This window comes from Diplodia seriata (genome assembly GCF_021436955.1).
Source record: "Diplodia seriata strain FDS-637 chromosome Unknown scaffold_10, whole genome shotgun sequence".
Lineage (NCBI taxonomy): Eukaryota > Fungi > Ascomycota > Dothideomycetes > Botryosphaeriales > Botryosphaeriaceae > Diplodia > Diplodia seriata.
The window spans coordinates 62,142-85,293 of NW_027117317.1; the positions used below are offsets into that span (position 1 = coordinate 62,142).

Below are 23,152 nucleotides of genomic sequence, written 5' to 3' on the forward strand. Positions count from 1 at the left end.
ATGGACGGAGACGCGCACGTCGAGCCGGAGCTGGACTCCTTTACGCGCTGGCTACCGCTGCCCTACCGCGTCGCCGTGATCATAGTACTGGGTTGGTTGTGAGCGCTAGTAACACTTCTGGAAGTCTGTCTGTACTCACTTCTGCCGCAGGTGTCTGGGCCTGGGGAGCCAATCTCCACTACCTGTTCCTCATCCGCATTGTACGTTGGAAACCCCACCGCGCCGCATTGCCCACTGACGATGGCTGTGTACAGGATGTCCCCTCCTTGATCAAATACCCGGGCCGCCCCTCTGCGACACACCCGCCCCATCATCTCTCCACCTATCGTCTTGCGGCGCTGCTCACGATCCCGCTGCTCATCTCCCTTTTCCTCTTCTGGACCATCACACATGGAGACCCCGCGCGCGTCGTGGACTGGGAGGCCCTCCCAAACCTTTATCTGGTGGTCATGGTGCTCTGCGTAGTGTTGCCCTGGCATTCGCTCTCGCGGTCAGGCCGGTTCCGCTTCATGGCAACCCTCAAGCGCATCAGCGTCGGCGGCATCGCCGAGGCACAGGACGGCAAATTCGGCGACATCTTGATGGCTGATGCTCTGACATCCTATGCCAAAGTGCTCGGCGACCTCTTCGTCACGCTCTGCATGATGTTCTCGTCCTCCCGCCACTCGACTGGCAAGCCCGAGCGCAGTTGCGGCGGGGCCTTCTGGGTGCCGTTCATCATCAGCATTCCCAGCTTGATCCGGCTGCGGCAGTGCCTGATCGAATTCCTGCGCGTGCGCCGCAGCAACGCCCGCAGCGGCAGTATCGGACCGCATGGCTGGGGCGGCCAGCACCTGGCCAACGCGCTCAAGTACTCCAGCGCCTTCCCCGTCATTATACTCAGTGCTCTACAGCGCGGCTACGACCCGGCGTCCTTCGGCATGTCCGAGGCCGGCCTCTTCCGCCTCTGGCTCGCAGCCGTCCTGGCGAACTCGTTCTACTCGTTCTACTGGGACGTCGCAAAGGACTGGGACCTCACACTGTTTTCCTCCGAACGAAGCAACCCCGAGCATCCTTGGGGACTTCGCCGCCAACGTTGGTTTCATGCCAAGCAGATGTACTACACGGTGGTTGTTGTCGACTTCTTCCTCAGGTGCACCTGGAGCATCAAGCTCAGCCCGCATCTGGACCATTTCAATGATCTCGAGGGTGGCATTTTCGTGATGCAGCTGATGGAGGTATTCAGGAGATGGGTTTGGATCTTCTTCAGAGTGGAAACCGAGTGGAGTAAGTCCGGCCAAGCAGCCTGCTCTTGTTCGTTATTGCTAATATGGCTAAACAGCCCGCAACAATCGTGGTCCAGCGCCTGATGACATCCTTCTCGGTGACTTCCACCACCAAAATGGCCACAAGTTCGACGACGAGGATTGAGTTTTAGACGGCCAAGTTTTCCATTTTTTTTTTTTTTGGGGGGGGGGGGGGGGGGGGGGGGGGGGGGGAGGGGGGGTCCTTGTATAAATGGAGGCATAGATGATCGCGCCGACACCTTAGGCACCTGTATTCTTTTCTTAATCGCAAGCATTCTGTGTGCTGTCGTAATACTGAGGAGCAAAACTACCAAGGGCCTCGCCCATCTCACAACCCACCTTTTTGTGCATATAAGCTCGTTCTATTGGCGACTAAACGCCCAGGCGCAGATGTTGATCTGGATCAATGCGAAAATGTTCACATTCCGGCCTCAGTTACCCATGTATGCTGAGCGCAATGCCTAACAAAGTACGGCTGCCAGAGGACGAAATATTCTGTGACCTCTTGCGCGGCTTTTTCGAGTTCTATCAATCGAGACACATCGCTGGTGAACAGCCAGGGAATTGGATACGGTTCACATGCAGGTATCGCTCCATGAACGTGCTTCTATTATTCCAGTCCCAAGTACGCTTTCGGGAAGAGGAAACCGAATAAAACCATCTCCGCGAAATCGACAATGCCCGTATAACTCCCTCATCCCAGGAAAAGACATCAAAGAAAGAAAGACAAATAGAGCTCGAAAGTTGAGGGCCATCCCCTTGGCCTTTGAAAAGGGGAAAGCGGCACACTTTTCATGGGCCGCACCTGAATGGAATACGCATGTCCGCTCGCGACTCCGGCCATTCTCAGGCTGTAGAGTTCACTCCCCGTCTCTTCCTGCTTTAGGGTTTCCAGGTTCACGTACTCCCCAATGCTTCGTCTTCGTCTCTCCGGTGCGCCCATGTTGTTTTCTTTCCCTTCATCCACCCCTTGACACTTTAGACACCGACAAGCGTTCACCACGTAGAATGTCTGGGTCGCCATCATCTAGAAAAACAGGCGCAGGAGCTCGAAGAGGAGGCCTCCGCAGAGAATGAAGGCCAGGACAGCTGAAGGAGGGACACCGAGTCAGCGTTTTGTGTTGGAGGTTTTTTGTCCGTGTATCCGTTCTCGAAGCCGCCGTCTCTAGGAAAGGCGCGGCGCGAATGCGTTCGAGATGCTCACGTACCGATCCAGCCCTTGCTGATTGGGCTTTTGTGCGCTTCCTGCTTTTTGATCGTCGCCTGCGGCTTGCCGCGCTTGGACGCCTCGGACTTGGCGAAACGCTCGTTGGCGAGGCGCTGCTGTGGGGTTTGGGCCTGGCGTGAGGGGCGGATGTCAGCTTCTGGGAGAAAGCGGTGGTCGAGGGAGGGGAGCGCGCGCTCGAGAGGTGTATATGAGGGAAGAGCTTGGAGCATTGCAACTTGGTGTTTGGCAAGGCTGAGAGTCAAGGGCCTAGCGCTCTTACCATTGTTGGTGGAGAGGGGCGGTGGAAAGGTGCGGTTGCGGAGGGTTGCGGCGGGAGCGCGGAGGTGGCCTGGAGAGGAGTTGGCTGCGCGCGGTTGCGAGCGAGGCTGGAAGCTTTCAGAGGACCGGAGCTTCAGAGCGAGAGGCGTGTAGGCACTGTCGTCGAGGCTTGCAAAGAGAGCAACGGTCGTGGTTATTGCTCAATGTGGCTACGTGGGTCTTGGATGCGGAGGGAGGATGGCGAGCTTCAATCCCGCGCTTCGCAACGAACCATTTTATTACAGCTCCGCCAAAGACCACGTTGCCTGACCCCCCTCTCCGCCAGCCTCGACACCGCCAACGCCGCCTGCCACCTGAGGAGTCATAGCCCGCAATCCTGAGGTTGCCTGGACGGACTCCGCGGCGCTGCCAGAAGTCATGATCGGCACCACCGTGTCGCGCGTGGTCGGCCTGTCGCCGCTGCTGCCCCGTTGCACCACCTCCGCTGCTGTCGCCGCCGCCGCCGCCAGGACCTCGTCGTGGCCATTGAGCCTCAGAGCAGGCAGGCAGTATTCATCGTACCAACCACCGAACCCGCCCAAGCAGGAGAAATCCTCCACGTACGCGAATGCGCAAGTAAGCTCGGCCTTTGCTTCTACGCTCGCACAGACACCGAACACCGTGCGACGGATCCATGTTCCTCTTCTCGTTTCCACATGTATCCAATGAGTCAATGGGAAGGATATCGACACTGCTTCCGCGCTGACATGTCCGCGCGCAGAGAGCTTTCTATCGCGACTTTGGCGCTCCTGTGGCCAAGGTCTTCCTCGGCGCACTTGTCACCTACCAGGTGTTATACTGGGGCTGGCTAAAGCTCGAGAGCTTGGAGATCAAAGAAGAGAAAACCGGTACGTAGCTGCTATTTGCTGAATGCAAGTTCGGACGACGAAGTTCCTAGTCACTTGCATGCGGTAAAGACGCAATCAGAACTGATGTGCAACTTGGGGGATATGCAGCGGAGATGGCGTCGCTGGAGGCGCAAGTTAGGAAGGCTGCCGACATAAAGAAGAACGGCACGTGAGCTGTGTCGTAACTCATGCATTGGTACCGTTAAGCTCACGCTGCGGTGTTGTGTAAGCGCTCCTGGAGGAGCACGCTGCTTCAAGTACTTCACACCTGCCGAGGGAAGGGGAGGGGAGGGGAGGAAAAGAAACGAGTTCTGACAACAAAAAGCTCTCACAGGCCCGAGAGCTTCGGGGTTTAGGTGTTGTGTACCCACCGCCAGGCGGTGCGATAGGTCCTACCATTCGCTATAGCGAATCAATATTATTGAAGGTACGGACTAGTGGCTACCCGTTCTACTTCACCAGGTGACACTGGAGACACCGACGATCACCTCCTAGATGCGCTGTAATCTATTCCCTCGCAATGTGAAGCATGATTTAGGTGGAGACTGTTTGGCACTGAACCGGGCAGCGCGAACACGAGTGGATCTGCTCTGGGGATCATGGTTCAAATAATCTCATCAGTTCTACATTGTTCCCAAAGCGACATGAAGCATAAAGCCAAGCACCTCCGCACCGTGAACCTAAGTGGGGTGTTGGTTTGCTACAAAACTGCGGCAGTTCTGGCTTAGAAGTGCTTCAAGGTTGCGTCGGGGAATTTTCATCTTATATATTACAGCACTGTTCGGCTTCTATCACGCAATTGTCGAGTCCATGCCTTTGGTGCGCGAACCCCTCCACGAGAAAACGCCGGCCGCAATATACCTGGTCATAACAAGAATGTGCTTCAAGGAAGCACCCTTAGAGCTTCTGGTACTCTAGCTTGCCCTCCAGCTTCTTCGTCTCAGCCATCTTCCGCACCGCCTTGTTGAAATCGTCCTGGTTGATGGCGTCGCGGTAGTCCTTGATAGCGAACAGGCCACTATCTCCATGTTAGCGAGTGCGCGCACAGTATGGAGGAAAGGCAGTACTTACGCTTCGGTGACAACGTTGCGCAAGTCGGCACCGTTGAAGCCGTCACTCATCTTGACAATGCTCTCGAAGTCAATTTCCCCCTCCGTCTGCACGCTGGCGGCGTGGATCTTCATGATTTCCAGACGACCAACTTCGTTGGGCAAAGCAATCTCGATCTTCCTGTCCAGACGCCCGGCACGCAAAAGCGCAGGGTCTAAAGTGTCAGGCCGGTTGGTGGCCATGATGATCTTAGTCTTGCCCAGGTAGTCGAAACCGTCCAACTGGTTGAGCAGCTCCATCAACGTCCGCTGGATCTCACGATCTGCCGATGTACCCTCCGAGAATCTCCTTCCACCGATGGCGTCGATTTCGTCCATGAAGATGATGCAGGGTTCGTGTTCTTTGGCGTAGCCAAACATCTCACGGATTAGACGGGCAGACTCGCCAATGTACTTGTCGACGATTGCGGATGAAACGACTGCAAATCAGTTAGCCATTGCCATTATCCGCAGACAGATCCCACGCACCCTTCAAGAAGTTCGTCTCCAAACTACTCGCCACCGCACGCGCCAGAAGCGTCTTTCCTGTGCCGGGGGGCCCATATAGCAAGACGCCCTTAGGCGGCTTTATTCCTACACGAAGGAAAAGCTCCGGGTTCTTCAGCGGAAGCTCGATGACTTCACGCAGCTCTCTGATCTGCTCGTTCAAGCCACCGATGCCACCGAAGCTGACTTGGCCGGGGTCCTCCAATGACATGTTGTAGACGAGCGGATCGACCTCGCGAGGAAGCATGCGCATGATTGTCAGCGTCGTCATGTCCAGCGCCACGCGGGTGCCCTGCTTCAGCTTGGCCTTGTCGACCTTTGACCGGCAGCCGACGACATAGCGCGGTCCGGACGACGCCTTGACAATGACTGCATCCCATTAGCACGGTAAGCCAGCGACAGCATCGGGGGCAGAGGGGGGCGTACATCTCTCTTCATCCAGCTGCTTCAACACCTCTCCTATTATCTGGCCGACGCTCTGCAGGGCCTTGATGTTCTCCTCGGACACGTCGTAGTCGCGCTGCAGTCCCTTGATCTCGAGCCGCAGGGCCTTGAGCTTGGCCTCCCATTCCCTAGACTCCAGCAACTTGGCCTTGTACTCGTCCAGGGCATGCTCGCGCTCGGGGTCCAAACCGGTGCCGCTCATGATGGGAGGCGGGTGGGCGGGCTCGGCGGAGTAGAGTCGGGTTCGGCGGTGGTGGTGCGGCGGCTGGGGTGACAAATTCGCGCAACGGACGGTGGGCCTGCGGCGCTGCACAGGGCGAGGCGGCACGGATGGGTGGGGTGTGCAGGGCGTGCAGGGCGTGATGGAGGAGCGGGTGGGTAAGGTAGGTGCGTGGATGGTGTCAAGCTGCCGCGCCAGCTACGACACAGCTCCAGCCGCGCCGCTAGCTGGCACCTCAGGCCGGCCGGCGCCCGGGGCAGCGTTTTGCCGCACATCACGTGAGAAGGATCGATCCGTTGACGCTAGTGGGAAGATGGCGCTGCCGGCCCTAGGGTTCGATGGGATGATGAGGCGAATGAGGCGCTGGTCCCAGCTCCGTTTTTGGCGTGGAGGGGCTGCACACCTTTTCTCTGCGACCCCGCCAACCCTCAACGCTTTCCGTCTTCCTCACCACTGCGCTGCTGCATCCATCACCAAGCATCTCCAGCCATCCTCCATCGTCCCAGGTAAGCAATTCGCCGACCCTTGCCGCCTGAAACTCCACGCCGCTCCGCAGTGACGCCAGTCGAATGAGCATCTGGTTACCCAAACCGTGCGCCGGAACTCAGCGCTATCGGCAGAGGGGCCGCTTTTCTCGACACAGAGTTTGTCTGAACATCTGACATCACGCGGAATGTCATCCCTGATAGCGATTTAAATTACTCGCTGCGGCGGCCTGCCGTCTATATAGCCCACCTTCCCGCTGCTGTTGGCCCTTGACCGTCACCATCCGCTGACTGCAACCCTCACCCACCAGAACCATGGCCATCACCAAGATCCACGCCCGCTCTGTCTACGACTCTCGCGGTAACCCTACCGTCGAGGTCGACATCGTCACCGAGACTGGCCTCCACCGCGCCATCGTCCCCTCGGGTGCCTCCACTGGTATGCTTCCCAGCGCCCAACTCCGGCGACGCTGTTGTTGACAGTTGACATTAGGCTCCCACGAGGCTTGCGAGCTCCGTGACGGCGACAAGTCTAAGTGGGGTGGCAAGGGTATGTTCTCCGAACACCGTGTTCGATGCAATGGCTGACGTTGCGGTCCCAGGCGTCACCAAGGCCGTTGCCAACGTCAACGATGTCATTGCCCCTGCGCTGATCAAGGAGGGCATCGACGTCAAGGACCAGTCCAAGGTTGACAAGTTCCTCATCGACCTCGATGGCACTCCCAACAAGACCAAGCTCGGTGCCAACGCCATCCTCGGTGTCTCCATGGCCGTTGCCAAGGCTGCCGCCGCTGAAAAGGGCGTCCCGCTCTACGCTCACATCTCCGACCTTGCTGGCACCAAGAAGCCCTACGTCCTGCCTGTTCCGTTCCAGAACGTCCTGAACGGTGGCTCCCACGCCGGTGGTCGTCTCGCTTTCCAGGAGTTCATGATTGTTCCCAGGTGCGTTTTCCCCGCTTTCTCCCGCGCAGCATTGGCTAACTATGCCTAGTGAGGCACCCACTTTCACCGAGGCCATGCGCCAGGGCTCTGAGGTCTACCAGCAGCTGAAGTCCCTCGCCAAGAAGAAGTACGGCCAATCTGCCGGCAACGTCGGTGACGAGGGTGGTGTTGCCCCCGACATTCAAACCCCTGAGGAGGCTCTTGACCTGATCTCCGACGCAATTGAGAAGGCTGGCTACACCGGCCAAATCAAGATTGCCATGGACGTTGCCTCCAGCGAGTTCTACAAGACTGATGCCAAGAAGTACGACCTGGACTTCAAGAACCCCAACAGCGACCCCAGCAAGTGGCTCAGCTACGAGCAGCTTGCGGACCTGTACAAGGCCCTTGCTCAGAAGTACCCCATCGTCTCCATCGAGGATCCCTTCGCTGAGGATGACTGGGAGGCGTGGAGCTACTTCTTCAAGACCTCTGACTTCCAGATCGTTGGTGATGACCTGACTGTCACCAACCCCGCTTTCATCAAGAAGGCCATCGATCAGAAGGCTTGCAACGCCCTTCTCCTGAAGGTCAACCAGATCGGTACCATCACCGAGGCTGTCCAGGCCGCCAAGGACTCCTTCGCCGCCGGCTGGGGCGTCATGGTCTCTCACCGCTCTGGTGAGACCGAGGATGTCACCATTGCCGACATTGTCGTCGGTCTACGCACTGGCCAGATCAAGACCGGTGCTCCCGCGCGTTCCGAGCGTCTCGCAAAGCTCAACCAAATCCTCCGCATCGAGGAGGAGCTTGGCAGCCAGGCTGTCTACGCCGGCAAGAACTTCCGCACCGCCGTTAACTTGTAAATGCGAAGCATAGGGTTACGAATTTCCTAGTAGCAATGAGCTGAAAAGAAAAAAGATACTTGAACAATGATACTCCCAATTACTTTCAGACAAATCAATCTCCAAAATCGCGTGTGTTGGAATCGGCCATTGCGCATTCCACTAGGTGGCGCAGTGATTGTGGCGGCCGTGACAACACTCATCAAAACTCTCACTTGGTGCCATGCGCGAGATCTCGACATCGTCCTGCTGCCAACCAATCTGATGGCTTTATTCTTCCCACTCTTGGGCCTATTGCATCCGATCCACACAATTGCTAATGGCCTTAGCAGTGGCGTTTGTGACAACGGTTGTTACGGTTTTGTTACTACTACAGTGGTATCACAGCCGGAATGCTTGGCGAAGGAAATGAGAAGCCAAGCGGCAGACTCTTGAGAAGACTGATCTGGATTCGGTGCTGAAGAATTTCAACTGACACCACCAAGAAAAATAAAACAACTCAAAACACCCCACCGTCAGACAGGCAGTCGAATATTTAGCTCTCGCTCCGTCAACTAGCGCGCTGCGGACGAGACATGACAGCAAAGACATTAGTGTCCAGAAGAACGACCGTGGATTTCTGGCCTATCAGTCGCTGCATCCCTTCCGAACCGTTCCAAGGTGGAAGTCTTGGTTGTGGAACACCAGATTATTATACCAAGACAATAACATTCCAACTTGAGGGTACTCGACAACAACCGAAAGCGACTATATAGCGTCTGATTCTACCATTGCCGCCAGCCCCAGTCCACTCTCCTTGAAATCACCTGCTATCCTCGCTGTATTTGGCATCTTTGCTCCCATCGATCGTTACAAACCTGACTGTCGCTCATTTGAACAGAATCGTCTTCCCCTAATTCATACTCAACGTACTCTTTTAATTGCTTCGCGCGATTACCCCTGATTTACACAACACCAAGGTCCCAGCGGTCATGAAGGCAGCAGCATTTGCCGTCCTGGTGGCAGCAGCCCGTGCATCAGCGCAGAGTTCAGCCCCTGGAGGGTCAGTGGCACCTAGCTATATCACGGTAGTTAGCTACGAGCCATGCGTTACATCATCGACACCACCACCTGTCGTCACAGAAGTGTTGACAACGTGCACCGAAAAGGGCGCCAGTAGCAGTCCTTTGCCAACAATTCACACCACCACCTACACCACCACTTACATCACAATATGCCCCACCGGCGGCTTGACCTCAACAGGTTACACCGTTACCGAAACCTACACTGGCAGCACCAGGTCCGCAGCGACAACTACAGGATCGATCCCGCCTGGCTTCACAACCGCCGTCACTGTCTGCGGATCGTGCGGATCCGATGGTGGCCCAGCCACTGTCACTCTCACCGTTCCCTGCTCGACCAGTGCGGCCCCACCCATGAGCGGGTCAGCAAGCCCGACCATGTTACCGTCCTCCGGTTCCGCCACACCCGTCACGTCCTCACCCACCGGCTCTCCCGTTCCCGGTCCCGGCCCCGGCCCGTCGTCATCCCCGGCAACGCCATCGGGCACCGGCAGCGCCACTCCCGTGACCGGCTCGTCGTCCATCTCGGCTGGCAGCCCCACGGGCGGTCTGTCCTCTTCTGTGCCGGACACAACTGTTGTTGTCACTGTCTGCCCTGGCACCATGTCCTCCGGTGGCGTCTGCACACATTCGACCTCGATCATCACCGGGTCGTCCAGCGCCATCGCCAGCGGAACAAGCATCCCGACAACGACTATCGCAACTTGTCCTGGTAGTGGAGTTTGCTCACATTCAACGCCGGTGCCGTCCGGCTCGGCTTCAACTTTGGGTTTCCCAGCGGCGTCAAGCCTTCAGCCGCAGCCCGCGACAGATGCGGCGGGTAGGCTCGAACGGACTAGCTTGATCGGCGTAGTTGGCGGTGCGCTGTTCATGTCGTTGTTGTTGTTGTTGTAATACCATGGGTGGAGCTTTGTCGGTACGTGCTTAATGCTCGTCATTTTATTTGCCCTTCTTTGTCCTTGAGAAACTGTCTCATTAAACACCTGGACATCATCTAATGGATTTCCCTTGTTCTTGCTCGTTTCTAAGCATTGCTACGATTTGAACATCGTGTTGGTACTGCATTCACCCTTCCTGACTCTTTTTTCCTTTTTTTTTCGAGGGGTTTCTCTTCGGGAAATATCTTTATCAGCCTCTCTGCACTCCTTCTTTACGGGGAGCCTGTGCTCAACGATAAATGGAAGGACGACAAATTGCGTCATGTCGGCGTGTCGGTGGAAAGTTCTGGGACGCAGAACACGGAAGGTAAAATTGGGGGTGCAATCTTAATGGGGCGGCAGATGAACGGATGATGTCAAAAAGGTGTAGGGGAGCAGTGCCGCTGGAGGAAAATGTACGAGGTTGTAGTGATAGCTGGGGAAACTGTAATCCATACAATATGGATCAAAAGTGATGGCTCTTGCGAGGAAGCCTTCTCGATTAGGATTCATGCGTGGTGTCGAGACTGCCCAAGGTTTCAAAGGCAACGCCTGGCTGAACACATGCGTTGTTTTGCCCCTCGTCCACCCAAGACAATGACATTGTCGGAGAATGCCACACCTGTTCCAATTCCTTTATCTTATCCATACAACAAAGCGGTGAAAGAGTACCCTTCCCACACTTCTCTATTCTTGACTCGCATCGACCTTTGTTTCAGCTTCAGAGTGGACAATGTCGACGTTGGGCATGTATAAGATAGCCCCACCAGTTTAACTACATATCCGCACCAAGTATATACACTTTCGGATTACGCTGTCGCTTTGCTTCCACATTTCACCCGTACCATCTGGAATTGCACGCGACGTGTCTTACTGGATAAGACACAGCATCTCAACAGACTATATACGAAAGAACGCTCAACGGCATTCAAACATTTAGGTAATTGGACGATCTCTACCAACTACGAACGCCAGACAGACACTGTATTGTTCGACAGAAGGGATCACAGGACGATCATTCTAATCGTATTGAAAGAAACCATGCGCTCGACGCTCCGCAATCACGAGAGGCAAACAAGGCAGCAATCGCGCCTCGGCGAGCCTCTCACCCATATAGTCCCGTCGGCTGCGCAGTCACCATTACCGTCATCATCACCATTCTTCGCATCCCGACTCCCGCATAGCAGTCCCGCGACGGCGACCACTATGCACCGCAAGCCCATTGGGGCCAGCATCGGCTTTCCTACTACCGCAAACCCAGTAGCGCAGAAGCCCGTGCGCGGTAGCAGCTCGATCACACGGCAGCAGAGCGAAGCGCCTACACCAGAGAAGCCTAGAAGGAGGGAGAAGAAAGGGTTAGTCACGATGTACAGAGAAGCACCGCCGAGCGACGGAGAGATGCTAGGGGCAGTGGTAAAGGAGGGGTGGAAGGGGTGGCAGGAGAAGAGGAAGAAGGAGGAGGCCGAGAAAGAAGCGGCTCGGGAAAACTTGGGTTTGAAGAGGGTCGAGAACGGGAAGAGTCATCAACCCCGACCACCTCCTGCTGCTACTTCTGCTTCTTCCTCTGCTTCTTCCCGCGATCACAAATCGTGCCCGAGTTCCCGACCTACTGCTAGCCGCGCGGGCACTACCCTCCATGAATACAGTAACCGTACCGCATACGCGCACGAAAACACGAGGCCGGACGACCTCGACGACCTCGTCTCCAAGGTCGCGGACAAGCTGTCGCACTGGGGCAAGGGGGTTTCCGAGCGCTCTGCGGGGGCGAAGGAGAAGAAGATGGAGGAGCGTCAACGCCAGGAGCGCAAGGCGCTGAAAATGAGCATATCATCCCCAAGGCCCGCCGATTCCAGCAGCGCAAGACCGAGCTTCAGTAGTGAAGGGAGTGTCCGGTCACTTTTGGGCGCCGGCAAGACCGGAGGCTCGATGGCAGACCGCATGGCAAAACGCGACGGAAGTAACTTCGAGATTCCATTCTGGCCACGAGGTAAGAAGGACAGGTCTACGGCATCGAGCGCCAAGGGGTCGCCCCAGCACACGCTACCGCACGGCGACGAGCGCGTCACGCAGTTTGGGGACTTCATAGAGCCGGAACTCGTTTCGGCACCCTGGAACCAACAAGTCACCAAGGGCAGCCCCTTTTCCTCGCCGTACAGCAGCAGAAGCTCGGTGGATAAGCAGGGCTCCGACTCGCGCTCCAGCTCGCCCTCGGCCAAGTTCTTTGGTAGGTTTGTCCCCTCTCCCACCTCTCTGTTCGGCACGGGCAGCCAAATCCGCCCCCCGAGGACGCAGCGCCGCGGTTCTGACGATAGCTTTTTTGGGTGTCAAGGCATCTCGGTCGAGGAAGAGAACGCGGCGCAGCACCTTGTGCAACAGGATGGGCACGACGGCCACATTGAGAGCCTCGACTTTCGTGCACCACCCACCCCACCTCACGGTGCGAGGGAGCATTTTGGGCGCAACCCGCCCGGGCTCGGCCAGAGCGGCGGCGGCGGCGGCGGTGGTGGTGGGGGCCGCGGGGATGACGACGATGACGATGCCCATAAGCGTTCACCACTGGCCACGAATGAGGGCGTGGCCCGGGTGTCACCGCTGCTGAGGGACACGCAGCACCGCCCGATGGTTTCGGACCAGGGCGTGGATAGACGTAGCGTCGCCGCGGAGTTGGTCAGTCAGCGTCAGCGGCGTAACGGCGGCGATCATGATGCGCGTGAGCCTAGGGGCGACGACCATCGCGTCTCCTGGTGGGATCCGCCGTCACCGCAGCCTCCATGTCGGCCGGTAACGTCGAGCAAAAAAGGCAAAGAGAAGGCCTCGGGGGATGGTGGGCTGCAGGCCGGGGCGCAGAAGCCCAGAAAGGGCAGCGGAGAGCCAGAGACCGAGAACCACACGTATTGGAAGGACTACAGAAAGAAGTTAAGAGGGACGAACTTCTCGAGAGGTTCTGGCTGGGAGGACGGCAAGCCGTTCTGAGCAGGGCGGGCGGGTGCGGGCGTTGATTTAGCTGTACTCAATTCAACCGAACGTAAATGTGACCAACAATAGACCTGAGCACAACCTATGAACCCAGCGTGAGACTGTGTGATGACTGAGCGTACTGGTGGTGTACAGACAATGCAAGGGAGCGGCAGGTCGAGACGATAATCTGACATGCATGGGTTCGCACGTCATGGAGACTTGCCAGCCGTGGGCGGGGCAAGATGCAGGAACGCCTAGGCGTGGAAAATCTCCTCAGAATAGCAGCGGGACGGCATTATAGCAAGGAAGCGGTGGCGATGCTGGCTTTCCTGCACCGGCACACGTCCATGTCGAGGGCCAGGCACGTCAGGCCATGTCGCGCTGTCGTCGAGCGGGCGGGCGCCAAATCAGTGCCGGCCAGCAGAGCAGCGGCAGCAGGGTCTTCTTGCTCGATCTGCACTCCCGCCGTGATTCGACGCGCAGGCCGACGCGCGGGCCAGGGTGCGCGTTAGCTCCACCGCTGCCGGCCAATGGCGCGCCAGAACATCCCTGCTGCCTGCCGGGCGTGTGCACCTCCACCGCGACCTCAGCGCTACACTCGGCGCCTTAATTGGACCTCAGCATGCCGGGCGCTTATGGCCACCGCGAAGAGCTGCCAGCACCGCTCTGGCCGCCTCTGCTGCGCTCCCTCTCCCTCCAGTTCCTCATATTCGCCTCGCCCGCTGTCGCTGCTGCAGCGCGCCAGTCCGCCCGCTGCTGACCACCACTGCTCGAGCTACAATAGTACGCGTCCCACCAAGACCCAGCGACACGAGTCCGGGGTACGCAAATCCGCTACTGCTCTATCTAAAAGCACGCTTGCTAACGGCGGCTGCAGCCCATCGATCCCGGCGTCTATTTCTGGACCTCAGCACCCGCAGCTGCGCCTATCAGCTCGCGCAGCACCCACGGCGCCAGCCCGACCTACTTGAGCCTGTAAGTGCCCGCCGCCCGTCCCGCCGCCGCCTCTCTCCACCTCCAAGCGCTCGACGCCTGCCGTCCAATCTGCGCGCTGCCTCGCGAAGCGCCCGCCCAGACAAAAGCCGCGAGCCCCCGTCCACCCTGCCCTTTTCTTCACCTCTCTTCTCCGGCAGCTGGCCTTCCCGTAATTCCGCACTTCCTCCACCTTCGTCTCTCCTTTGCTTGAGCTTCGTGAAGCGGGTCCGATCGAAGCTCGACGCTGCTTTCCTTCTGCATACGCATGCTCCTCTCACGTCATCCCCGCTCCTGTCGCATCCGAGAGACATGTCAGCCAACGACAAACCCATCCCCACAGTGACCATTACAACCGGTCGTCGCCCGTCGACTGACTCGTTCGCCACTTCGCTCAAGACGCCCCGGACAGCCCGCTTTGCTGAAGCTACCTCTGTGCACTCGCCTCTCGAGCCCACCCGCTCGCCCTTCTCCGACCCTCCCACAAACCACTACGCGCCACAGCCCCAGCCCGCCGACGTTGGCTTCGGCTACCTGAACAACCGCGCCTCGGGCCACGACTCTAGCAGCGGCGTCGAGATGGAGGAGACCGACAGGAGATACCTGCCCCCGCCAACTCCCAAGAGCCCGCTCAAGAGCGCCCTCAAGTCGCCTGGTGCGCCGCCCCGCAATTTCGAGAGCGTCCTGAGCCCTACCTTCAGGGAAGAGCAAGTCCTGGAGAAGCATGAAGAGGATACAGAGCAGGAGCAACAGAAGGACCTTGTAAGCCAGCCATTGCCTCAACCCAACGTCACACCGTCTAATCAAGCCCCCAGAAAATCAAATTTCGTGTACGCGTTGCCAAACTCTTCCTTCGCGGCATCAACTTCAGCTGCAGCCTTATTGTCCTCTCCATGCTTGCAGCCACCTTCTCCATCTTCAATGCCACAAAGCACCTGCCGGCTCGCAGCAACCTGCCTCCTTGGGCCGAGGGCACCAAGACCTGGCCCCAGATTCTCCTGCTCGTCATCGCATGCATTTCGCTGTTCATGTCCATCGTCATTCTCGCCGCTTACTGGAGAGGTGGCCACCGGAGAGCCGAGAAGGTAGCCGTCTACTACACCGTCTTCGCCGTCGCTTTCTTCATCTTCAGCATTGTCATGTGGGCAATTGGTGCTGCCGTATTGAATTCAAGCAAGGTGAATGGAAGTGGGCAAGACATGTGGGGCTGGGCATGCAAGGACAACAAGCGTCGCGAGCTCTTTGAAGCCGAGGTCCAGTACGCTCTTGTGTGCAGACTTCAGGTAAGACTTCACATCCTCTCTGCTCTGTGGTGCCAACTAACATTCCCAGGACTGGTCCCTTGTCTGCTGCATCATTGAAGTTGTCATAGAAACACTGACCATCATCGTCTACGGCATTGTTTTCTACCGCTTCTGGTCCAAGCGCAAGCTCCGGAAGTCCATGGCAGTCCGCGATCGTGCCCGTTCTGATCTATACCTTGCCCAACTTCGCTCGCAATCCGCGCCCAACACCCCTGGATTTGGTCCGCCACCGCTCACTCCTGGTGACGGCTGGAAGGCTCCACCAGGCCACCCGCGCTATATCGACCCTCTATCAGCCGCCGAAAATGGCCACGCTGCTCCCCATGAGAGCCAAGAAAGCGTCCAGTACCCACGCGGCTTCGCAGAGCCCAAGCCATTTCAGCTACAGCCACCGCCGATCCGCGTCACTGGCGCTACTCCGAAGATGCAGCAGAATGGCTTCGACGATGCGCCCGTCTCTCCCCAGGCCCACGGTGCAGACGTCAGTCCGCCCTCCAGCAGACAGCCCAGCCCGCCCAACGACGTTAGCTATCGCCAGCCTTCGCCACCGCAACCTATGAGCCCCGGATTCGCTCCTACTCAGCATCAAGAGCGCATTCAGGAGCATGTGCCCGCCGCCCCGGGCGAGCAGCAGTACGAGGCTGTACCCATCCCTGGCGCGTACGGCTCGCCCATGACAAGCCCGAGCTATCCACCGCAGCAGCAACAGCACGGTTTCGACTTCGGGCTTCAGCAGCAACATCGCCAATAAGCGAAGACGGGTTTCTGAGTGGCGGTGCCACAAATCGAAATTTTATTCCTTTCTTGATATCCTCAGAACTGGCATTTCCCACTTGTACATCTGGCATAAATGGGCTTTTTACGGAAAGAAGCGGAGCGATCCCCACTTATTCACGCATTCCCGTCTCTCGTTATCTGATTGAGATATCCTGGCACAGCGCCGTGTCTTGAGCGTCGCAACGTCGTTCCTGAATCTTTGATCAAACCTTTTCTCTTTCATTTTTTCATATTTTTTTCCGGAAGATATTTGGGTTTGATACCTCGGGCAGGGTGGAGTTTTTAATTGTTGAACGACGTATGAAGTCGAACATGCGGACGTAGACAGTCTGTCACTGATACCTCAAGTTGTGCTTTATTATCTGGTCTTTCGATAGTTGTCAGTGATGGTAAGATTGGCTGGGGAAGGAGAAATGAAGTATAATGCAGAAAATAGCAGGTTTCAAATTGTGTGAATTGATGGAACTAGCCAAAAACCATGTTTCCCTTTTCATAACTGATCCACCTAGGGAATCTGGTATGTACATCCACGATCTTCGAAGTGCAGACAAGAAAAGTGGCAACTTGGTGGTGGGTGAGTGCCCATATCAACTCACTTTTAAAAAGGCAGCAAAAGGAAAAAGAGGCCGCGTCCACGTGCACTGGCCATGCGCCTGGTCGGCTTCGATTCTTCTGCAATCATCACTCCCTCACTCTCCATGATCTCACACAACTGTACACCCAAACTATGCAGCAGTAAGTAAGCCATCAGTCAACGTGGCATGGTGGGTGCTTACGGCGTGATAGGAGCCATTCCTTGGAACCAGCAAATGCAGATGGCAGCGCGTCTTCGCCTCACCAATCTTCCCCCGGCCACCGGCTTTCCAAGAACGATGTGAAGAGCCTGACAAAAGAGCAGCTCATACTGCGGCTTTACTCTGACAAAGCGGAAGCAAACAGAGTTGTCGATTATTATTCCAACAAAGGATCCAAGAAGGATGGATGGTGCCTGCTCTCACTGGCGAAGCCATCCAAACCCAATGGCTACATACAGATTTCTTGGGCAGGCAAAGACAAGGTGGTGACCTTGGGGCCAGTGGTCGCAGTGGCGGCAGGAAGCTACCGTTTGGGTGAGGGCCAGACCGCCACTCACCTTTGTGGCAATCCAGCTTGTCTGTCTCTGGGGCACGTGGTCTTCGAGGACTCTCACGTCAACCAGCTACGGAAAGGATGCGAGGTTTGGATTGAGTGCCCGCATGATGACAAGAAAATCATCGTGTGCAAACACAACCCCCGGTGCATCAAGTATGCAGAGGGATTCGACAATATGGAAGATCTGATGGCTAGAGGAATATGCAACAACCAATATCTAGCAAGGAGGGATGCACATGAGTTGTTCGAGAGCGGCCGTCGTCTAGAAGACGCAGCAAAGGCTATTTGGCAACTCGCAAATCTCTTTGACCAGGACTAATTAGCACACTGGGGGAGCATGATGGTTAGACACTGTCACGTGAATATTTCACTGGCAATCATTTCTAGCTGAACGACTCTTGCTTGCATAACAGCATGGTAATCAACGATTCTTACAAGTATCCTGCTTAGGGTGGTCAGTGAAACATTCGTTGCACTGTAGTAAGAGCGGGCGAGGAGCGGACCGCCTCGCTTCAACTGATAATGACCCTTTCTAGTTCTCTTATCTCCAGGAGTTCGATCTTTGCACATAGGTGAAGTTGGTATGTGTGAAGAATATCTGTCTTAGCTCCTGTTTGAATATTGAGTGTTGGTTCACTTTCATTCCACCGGTACCGGTAGAAAGGACTTAGGAGAAGCATCAGGAGTAAATTCAACGGAGGCAGCATTGTTATTCCTAAATGACTTTACTCGAGAATTCAAAGAATGAAACGCACTGATAGGTGGGAAAAAACAAAGGATCCGGCACGGCCAATGCTACCTAAACCCGCCTACATGCTCCTGTGGCTGTTTTCGTTTCTTCCTTTCCATCAGAACCCTTTTGTAGTCCTTTTTTTTATAGGTTCGATTCAGTCAGCTCAATGAGGTCTCCCAGCGTAGGATAAACCAAAAACGAAGCTTCCCATCTTCACGTACTCCGTTTCTTCGTCCTTGAAAGCAAGGGAAAGATGCCGGGAAAACAAACCGACTCACCTCACAAGCCAAGTCCAAACCCTCCGTCAATCCGATTCTGGGGATGTATCCGAGCACGTGCCTCGCCCTCTTGCCGCTCGCGTACCTCACGCCCACGGCGTCCTCAACGGCACCTCTCGACAGACTAAAGTGCGGGCTTCGCCACAGACCGCCGCCGCTCAGAACCCAGGAAACGGTGTCAGCGAGGCTGCCCAATGCTCTGGCGACAGGAACAGGCACGCGCACCTCGAAGGGCGGGTGATGGTCGAAGCGCGCCCACACGGCTCGGCAGAAGTCACGGAAGGGGACAGGCGAGGCGTTGGTGATGAAGATGGGCAGACCAGCGGCGGAAGGAGGAGCTCCGTCGTCGTGATAGTCGGAGAGAGCTGGTGATAGTGGTGTTGATGGTATGGCGGCAGCCAGGAAGAGATTATGCACAGCGAGGACGTGGGCGTCGGCAGCGTTGGTGACATAGGTCACATCGTAGAGGTTGAAGCCGGAGCCAAGGGTGACGGTGGTGGCCACGCGGGTGGCTATGAGGGCGTGAATGGGCGGGAGGAGGTTGGTATCGCCCGGGCCGAAGAGAACGGATGGCCGGAGGGCAGTGGTGAGGAAGGGCCGCGGCGTGGAGGGGGAATTGGCCGCAAGGACGAGGTTTTCGGCGTGCGTCTGGAGAGGGAACATCAGCATTGCAGCGGAGCCAGGGGTCATGAATGGAGTTAATATAGTGATGACCTTCGACTCCCCGTAGATCCACCTCTTCTTTCGCGCGTCCTCGAATTGCTCGCTCGCGTTGGGCACCTGCCGGCTCAGATCGTCCCCCAGCACCGTGCTGCTGCTCGTGTAGACGAATGCTGTCACGCTCCCGCATTCCCTGGCTGCGTTCAAGACGTTGCGTGTGCCATCCACGTTCACCTCGAACACGCGCTTGCGGTCGCGTTGGCTGTACCGGGACGCGCCAGCCGGGACGATGCCGGCGCTGTGCACAACTGCGGTAGGGCGTGTGGCGGTCAAGATACGCCGTACGGCTTCTCGGTCGCGAATGTCGACTTGGATATAGCGGACATTGGAGCAACCAGGGTGTGACGAAGCAAGGCCGACGTCTACAACGGTGTATTCGTGGGAGGGATGCTGAGAGACGAAGGCAGAGACGATGTGCCTACCGAGAAAGCCGCAACCGCCAGTGATGAGGATGTGCTGCTTCTCACGGTCCATTGGTGGGTCTGCGACTGTCATGGCGTTTGAGTCGAGACGACGGAAACAAAGCAGACGGGCCGGGAGCGCTCAACACCATGACGTCATCCATCGTGCACTGCACACGGGCCAAGCGGTTCCATGAGAGGCCCGAGTCATGGCGGAAAGGATGGGACACGCTGTCGGAAGAGTGAAAGCTCGCGCGCACAGGCGTGACGGCCAAAAACTCTGCTCCGGCTTCGGCACCAGGCAAGACAACCCACACGCCACGAGGACTTCACGTCTCGAAGATGAGGATAAACGAGCACACCGGTGCGTCCGCATCCCCGCGAACTCGCTTCTGCAACAGCCCGACTGACTCATTACCCCGCCGCAGCACTCGTCGCCCCCCGCGTCCTGCTAGTCCCCTACAGCGCCCACCACGTGCCCACCTACCATGAGTGGATGCAAGACCCCGCCATCCGCGAGGCCACGGCGTCGGAGCCGCTCACTCTGGACGAGGAGTACACCATGCAGCGCAGCTGGCGTGAGGATGCCGACAAGCTGACCTTCATCGTCTGCGTCGCGCCGACATTTCCGTCCAGAATCCAGGCCAAGGTCGACGATGCCCCGGCCGCCATGATCGGCGACGTGAACCTCTTCCTCGTCCCTGACGACGAGGACGAAGATGGCGACGCATCTCCCTCTACAAAACCTCTGTCCGTCGTTGGCGAGCTTGAGATCATGATCGCCTCGGCCGCCCACCAGAACCGCGGCTACGGCGCCGCCGTGCTGTCTGCCTTTATGGCCTACATCCGTCGCCGCGTCGATGGCATTCTGTCCGAGTACTGCGCAGCGTCGCCTTCAGCCCCGGGGAGAGCACATTTGAAGCACCTCCGCGTCAAGATCGGCGCCACCAACGACCGGAGCCTGCGCCTTTTCGAGAGGGTGGGCTTCGTGCGTGTGAGCGAGACACCCAATTTCTTCGGCGAGCTGGAGTTGCGGCGGCGTCTGGAGGAGGTGGTTGGTGGAGAGGCGAAAGGGGCCGAAGCTGGCGAGGTTGTGGAGCTAGAGTTCGAACTTGCAGCAGAGTAGTGCCAATGGCAAACGAGCAGTAGCAAATCCATTGTGGAGCGCCCAATCGATGAAGAGATTCGGTTTCATTATATTAAAGCTTGACTATCTTGAAGAAAGACGACCTGTAGTACAGGCTGGCAGGAAAGACCAAGACCGCAAACAGTGATGACATGGCCATGGGCCTGGACATCCCATCCCATCCGCCCAATCCCGTTCAGACGCATCCTCGCGTTCCAATCGTACAAATTGCCGTTGAGCGTGTCGTGACAAACACCCTTCTTCACCCCCCTCACGGCCTCCAGAACTTCCATCCTTCCCTGAATTCGGCGGTGCCCTCGCCGTCTGGCAAGTCCATGTTCACCCCAACCAGTTTCTCAATGCCCCGGTTGCCTTCAGCCTCCAGGAATTTCTCCTGGTCGATTTCCTCGCCGCCTTCTTCTCCAGAAACGTTATGCAGGACGGCCGGCCACAGCACGCCAACGCCGTCGCCTGCAAGCGTCGTTTCGAACTTCTCGAAACCCTCGGCCACTAGCTTCTGCTCTAGGTCGACGAGCGTCCTTGACTTCTTTCCTACCTTCAAATCCAAGCCGTCGGCAGCGCTGACAGAGTTGTGCCGCGAGACGGGGCGGCTGCTGATCTCGGGCTTGAGAATGGTGATGGCGCACCCACCGCCGCCGGCACCGGTGAGCTTGGTCCATCCAATGCCCGCATGATCGATGAGTGCGCGGATGCGCTCCAGCTTCGGGTGCGACACGCCCAGCGCGACCAGAAGCCCATGGTTGATGGTGATCAGGTCACCCAGATGCTGCAGCGCCGAGGGGTCCTTAGGATCGAACTTCTCAGCAGAGATGAGCTGATGTGCGGATTCAGTCACGTCGTTGATGGCACTGAGCAATTGCTCTGCAATCACTGGGTGCGCGTTCTTCAGATTTTGGACCTTGGCGACTTCGGTGGCCGTGCTGCGGGACTGTCGTGTGTTTACCAGCAGGAGGGGGAGCTCGGGGAAGTCGCGCAGCGGAGTGACTGTTGGCGGCCTCGAGTAATCCGTCCTTTGGAACAGGACAGCCTTTCCGCCGCTGGAAACTGTGTTGTCCACGCCCGAGGGATTTCCGTGGATGCACATCTCACCGACGAAAGCCCATCTATTAATGCGCTCGATCTGCAGCTCCGACTCCTGCGAGGGCTGGTCGGGGTGGGGGCCGCTGAGGGCTCTGATCTGAAGCAGCAACGCCGCTGCCAGGCATACTGCAATGCTCGCGCTGCTCCCCAGGCCCGCGCCAATCGGGATGGTCGAGCGGAGCGTATATATACAGGGAGAAGACCTCTGCGAGCCAAGGGAGAGGAAGAGGTAGAGGAAGGCCGAGGCCGAGGCCTGGTGAATCTTGCGGATGTGCTCGGGCTGGTCGGGGGACACGGCCTTGATGTGCGGTTGGAGAGACTCGACGAGCTCGGGGTCAAGGACGGTGACGAGATCGTAGTAGTACTTCTTCTTGTTGGGGGCGGAGAAGACGGCCCAGGGCAGGTCGTCGATGTTCCAGCTGTGCGCGAGGTCGACGTCGGGGAAGCGGAGGGAGACGGTGCGTTTCGACTTGGAGAGGAAGGTGACAAGCAGGTACGAGCGAAGGGAGATTGCGGCAGCGATTGCTGCCTGGCTAAGGGTCAGCGTCAAGCACGGCAGCGGGGGAGACAGCTTCTGACTTTGCCGTGGACCACAGCATGTTCGCCGTAGACAATGACTTTGCCCGGGGCCGAGACCATGAAAGGAGGCATCAGCGGCGACGAGTTCTTGCGACGCGGCAGCGGCCTTACGCAGCCATTGACGGCACCGTCGTTGGTGGGCGGAGAGGCCATGCTGGCGAGTGAGTTGGGGGTGTGCACGGCGTTGGATGTGCTCGACGAGGCGTCGCTGTCGGAGTCGGACGAGGGTGCGGCGAGGGTGTTGGGAAGGGACGGGTGGGCGATTTCAAGCGCGCCGCTCATGGTCGCAACGGCGCGTTTGTCTGCGGCACAACGAGGTCGGTACAACGAGGGCACAAGAGAGGTCGGGCGACGTTGAGCTGGACTGGCCGGCTAGTAGGCAGATACGGGTGGGTCTCCGCCCACTGGGGCGGTGTAGGAGCTGACAGCGGCCCTTCTGACTGCTGCAACGGTGACGCGCCAGAAAATCTGGGGTTGTTGGCCCCTTGCAGCTGCCGCCGAGCCGGCACAGGCCAAGTCAGGCACACCCGCCGCCTCCAACGCTCGCCTTGCATGCGCATTTGGCCCCCGCAAGCCTGCACGCCCTCTCAGCTACGGGTCTGCCTGGCAGCCTCCGGCAGCCGGTGCCTCTCGGCCCTACCGCGATGCCATTTGCGAGGTATGGCGGATGCTGGGCCTCTGCTGCCGTGTATTGAGCCAATCAAGGCTCTAGTATTTGCGCATTACGACACGAGCTTCCCGAACAGGTGCAGAGCGAGCTGGTCGAGGGCCCAGTTGTGTGGAGCAGGGACTGATGGCCGCAAGGGCGACGACAGGGCGGTGCAGCAGTTGGTTGTAGTGTCCGGGTACGGTGCAAGCGATGTGCTGGCCACTCGCCCAATCTTCAGCGCCGTCGTGTCAGCCGCCTCCCAGACAGCCAGCGTGT

The 23,152-nt window shown here is 57.6% G+C and overlaps 8 protein-coding genes across 8 annotated transcripts; 5 read left to right on the forward strand and 3 right to left on the reverse strand.

The window, feature by feature from the left end:
- Positions 1–1,410, forward strand: ERD1 (protein-ER retention protein; the record flags this gene model as incomplete). The annotated part of the gene is made up of 4 exons (XM_066780622.1): positions 1–91; positions 151–200; positions 255–1,266; positions 1,322–1,410. 4 exons carry the CDS (start codon positions 1–3, stop codon positions 1,408–1,410), a joined length of 1,242 nt encoding a protein of 413 aa, XP_066628568.1.
- Positions 1,411–4,556: 3,146 nt separating this feature from the next.
- Positions 4,557–5,900, reverse strand: RPT4 (26S proteasome subunit rpt4; the record flags this gene model as incomplete). Its single annotated transcript, XM_066780623.1, has 4 exons — positions 4,557–4,677; positions 4,731–5,187; positions 5,237–5,623; positions 5,681–5,900. The coding sequence occupies 4 exons, from the start codon at positions 5,898–5,900 to the stop codon at positions 4,557–4,559; spliced, it is 1,185 nt and encodes a 394-aa protein (XP_066628569.1).
- Positions 5,901–6,718: 818 nt separating this feature from the next.
- Positions 6,719–8,190, forward strand: ENO1 (phosphopyruvate hydratase; the record flags this gene model as incomplete). Its single annotated transcript, XM_066780624.1, has 4 exons — positions 6,719–6,842; positions 6,897–6,953; positions 7,006–7,345; positions 7,395–8,190. The coding sequence occupies 4 exons, from the start codon at positions 6,719–6,721 to the stop codon at positions 8,188–8,190; spliced, it is 1,317 nt and encodes a 438-aa protein (XP_066628570.1).
- Positions 8,191–11,783: 3,593 nt separating this feature from the next.
- Positions 11,784–13,120, forward strand: SLS55_009223 (uncharacterized protein; the record flags this gene model as incomplete). Its single annotated transcript, XM_066780625.1, has 2 exons — positions 11,784–11,792; positions 11,858–13,120. 2 exons carry the CDS (start codon positions 11,784–11,786, stop codon positions 13,118–13,120), a joined length of 1,272 nt encoding a protein of 423 aa, XP_066628571.1.
- A 1,269-nt stretch (positions 13,121–14,389) lies between these two features.
- Positions 14,390–16,132, forward strand: SLS55_009224 (uncharacterized protein; the record flags this gene model as incomplete). Its single annotated transcript, XM_066780626.1, has 3 exons — positions 14,390–14,839; positions 14,893–15,360; positions 15,410–16,132. The coding sequence occupies 3 exons, from the start codon at positions 14,390–14,392 to the stop codon at positions 16,130–16,132; spliced, it is 1,641 nt and encodes a 546-aa protein (XP_066628572.1).
- Positions 16,133–17,928: 1,796 nt separating this feature from the next.
- On the reverse strand, positions 17,929–19,494 carry SLS55_009225 (uncharacterized protein; the record flags this gene model as incomplete). The annotated part of the gene is made up of 2 exons (XM_066780627.1): positions 17,929–18,012; positions 18,301–19,494. 2 exons carry the CDS (start codon positions 19,492–19,494, stop codon positions 17,929–17,931), a joined length of 1,278 nt encoding a protein of 425 aa, XP_066628573.1.
- A 269-nt stretch (positions 19,495–19,763) lies between these two features.
- Positions 19,764–20,547, forward strand: SLS55_009226 (uncharacterized protein; the record flags this gene model as incomplete). The annotated part of the gene is made up of 2 exons (XM_066780628.1): positions 19,764–19,785; positions 19,850–20,547. 2 exons carry the CDS (start codon positions 19,764–19,766, stop codon positions 20,545–20,547), a joined length of 720 nt encoding a protein of 239 aa, XP_066628574.1.
- A 271-nt stretch (positions 20,548–20,818) lies between these two features.
- ERG12 (Mevalonate kinase) lies at positions 20,819–22,380 on the reverse strand (the record flags this gene model as incomplete). Its single annotated transcript, XM_066780629.1, has 2 exons — positions 20,819–22,177; positions 22,228–22,380. The coding sequence occupies 2 exons, from the start codon at positions 22,378–22,380 to the stop codon at positions 20,819–20,821; spliced, it is 1,512 nt and encodes a 503-aa protein (XP_066628575.1).
- Between the last annotated feature and the right edge of the window lie 772 nt (positions 22,381–23,152).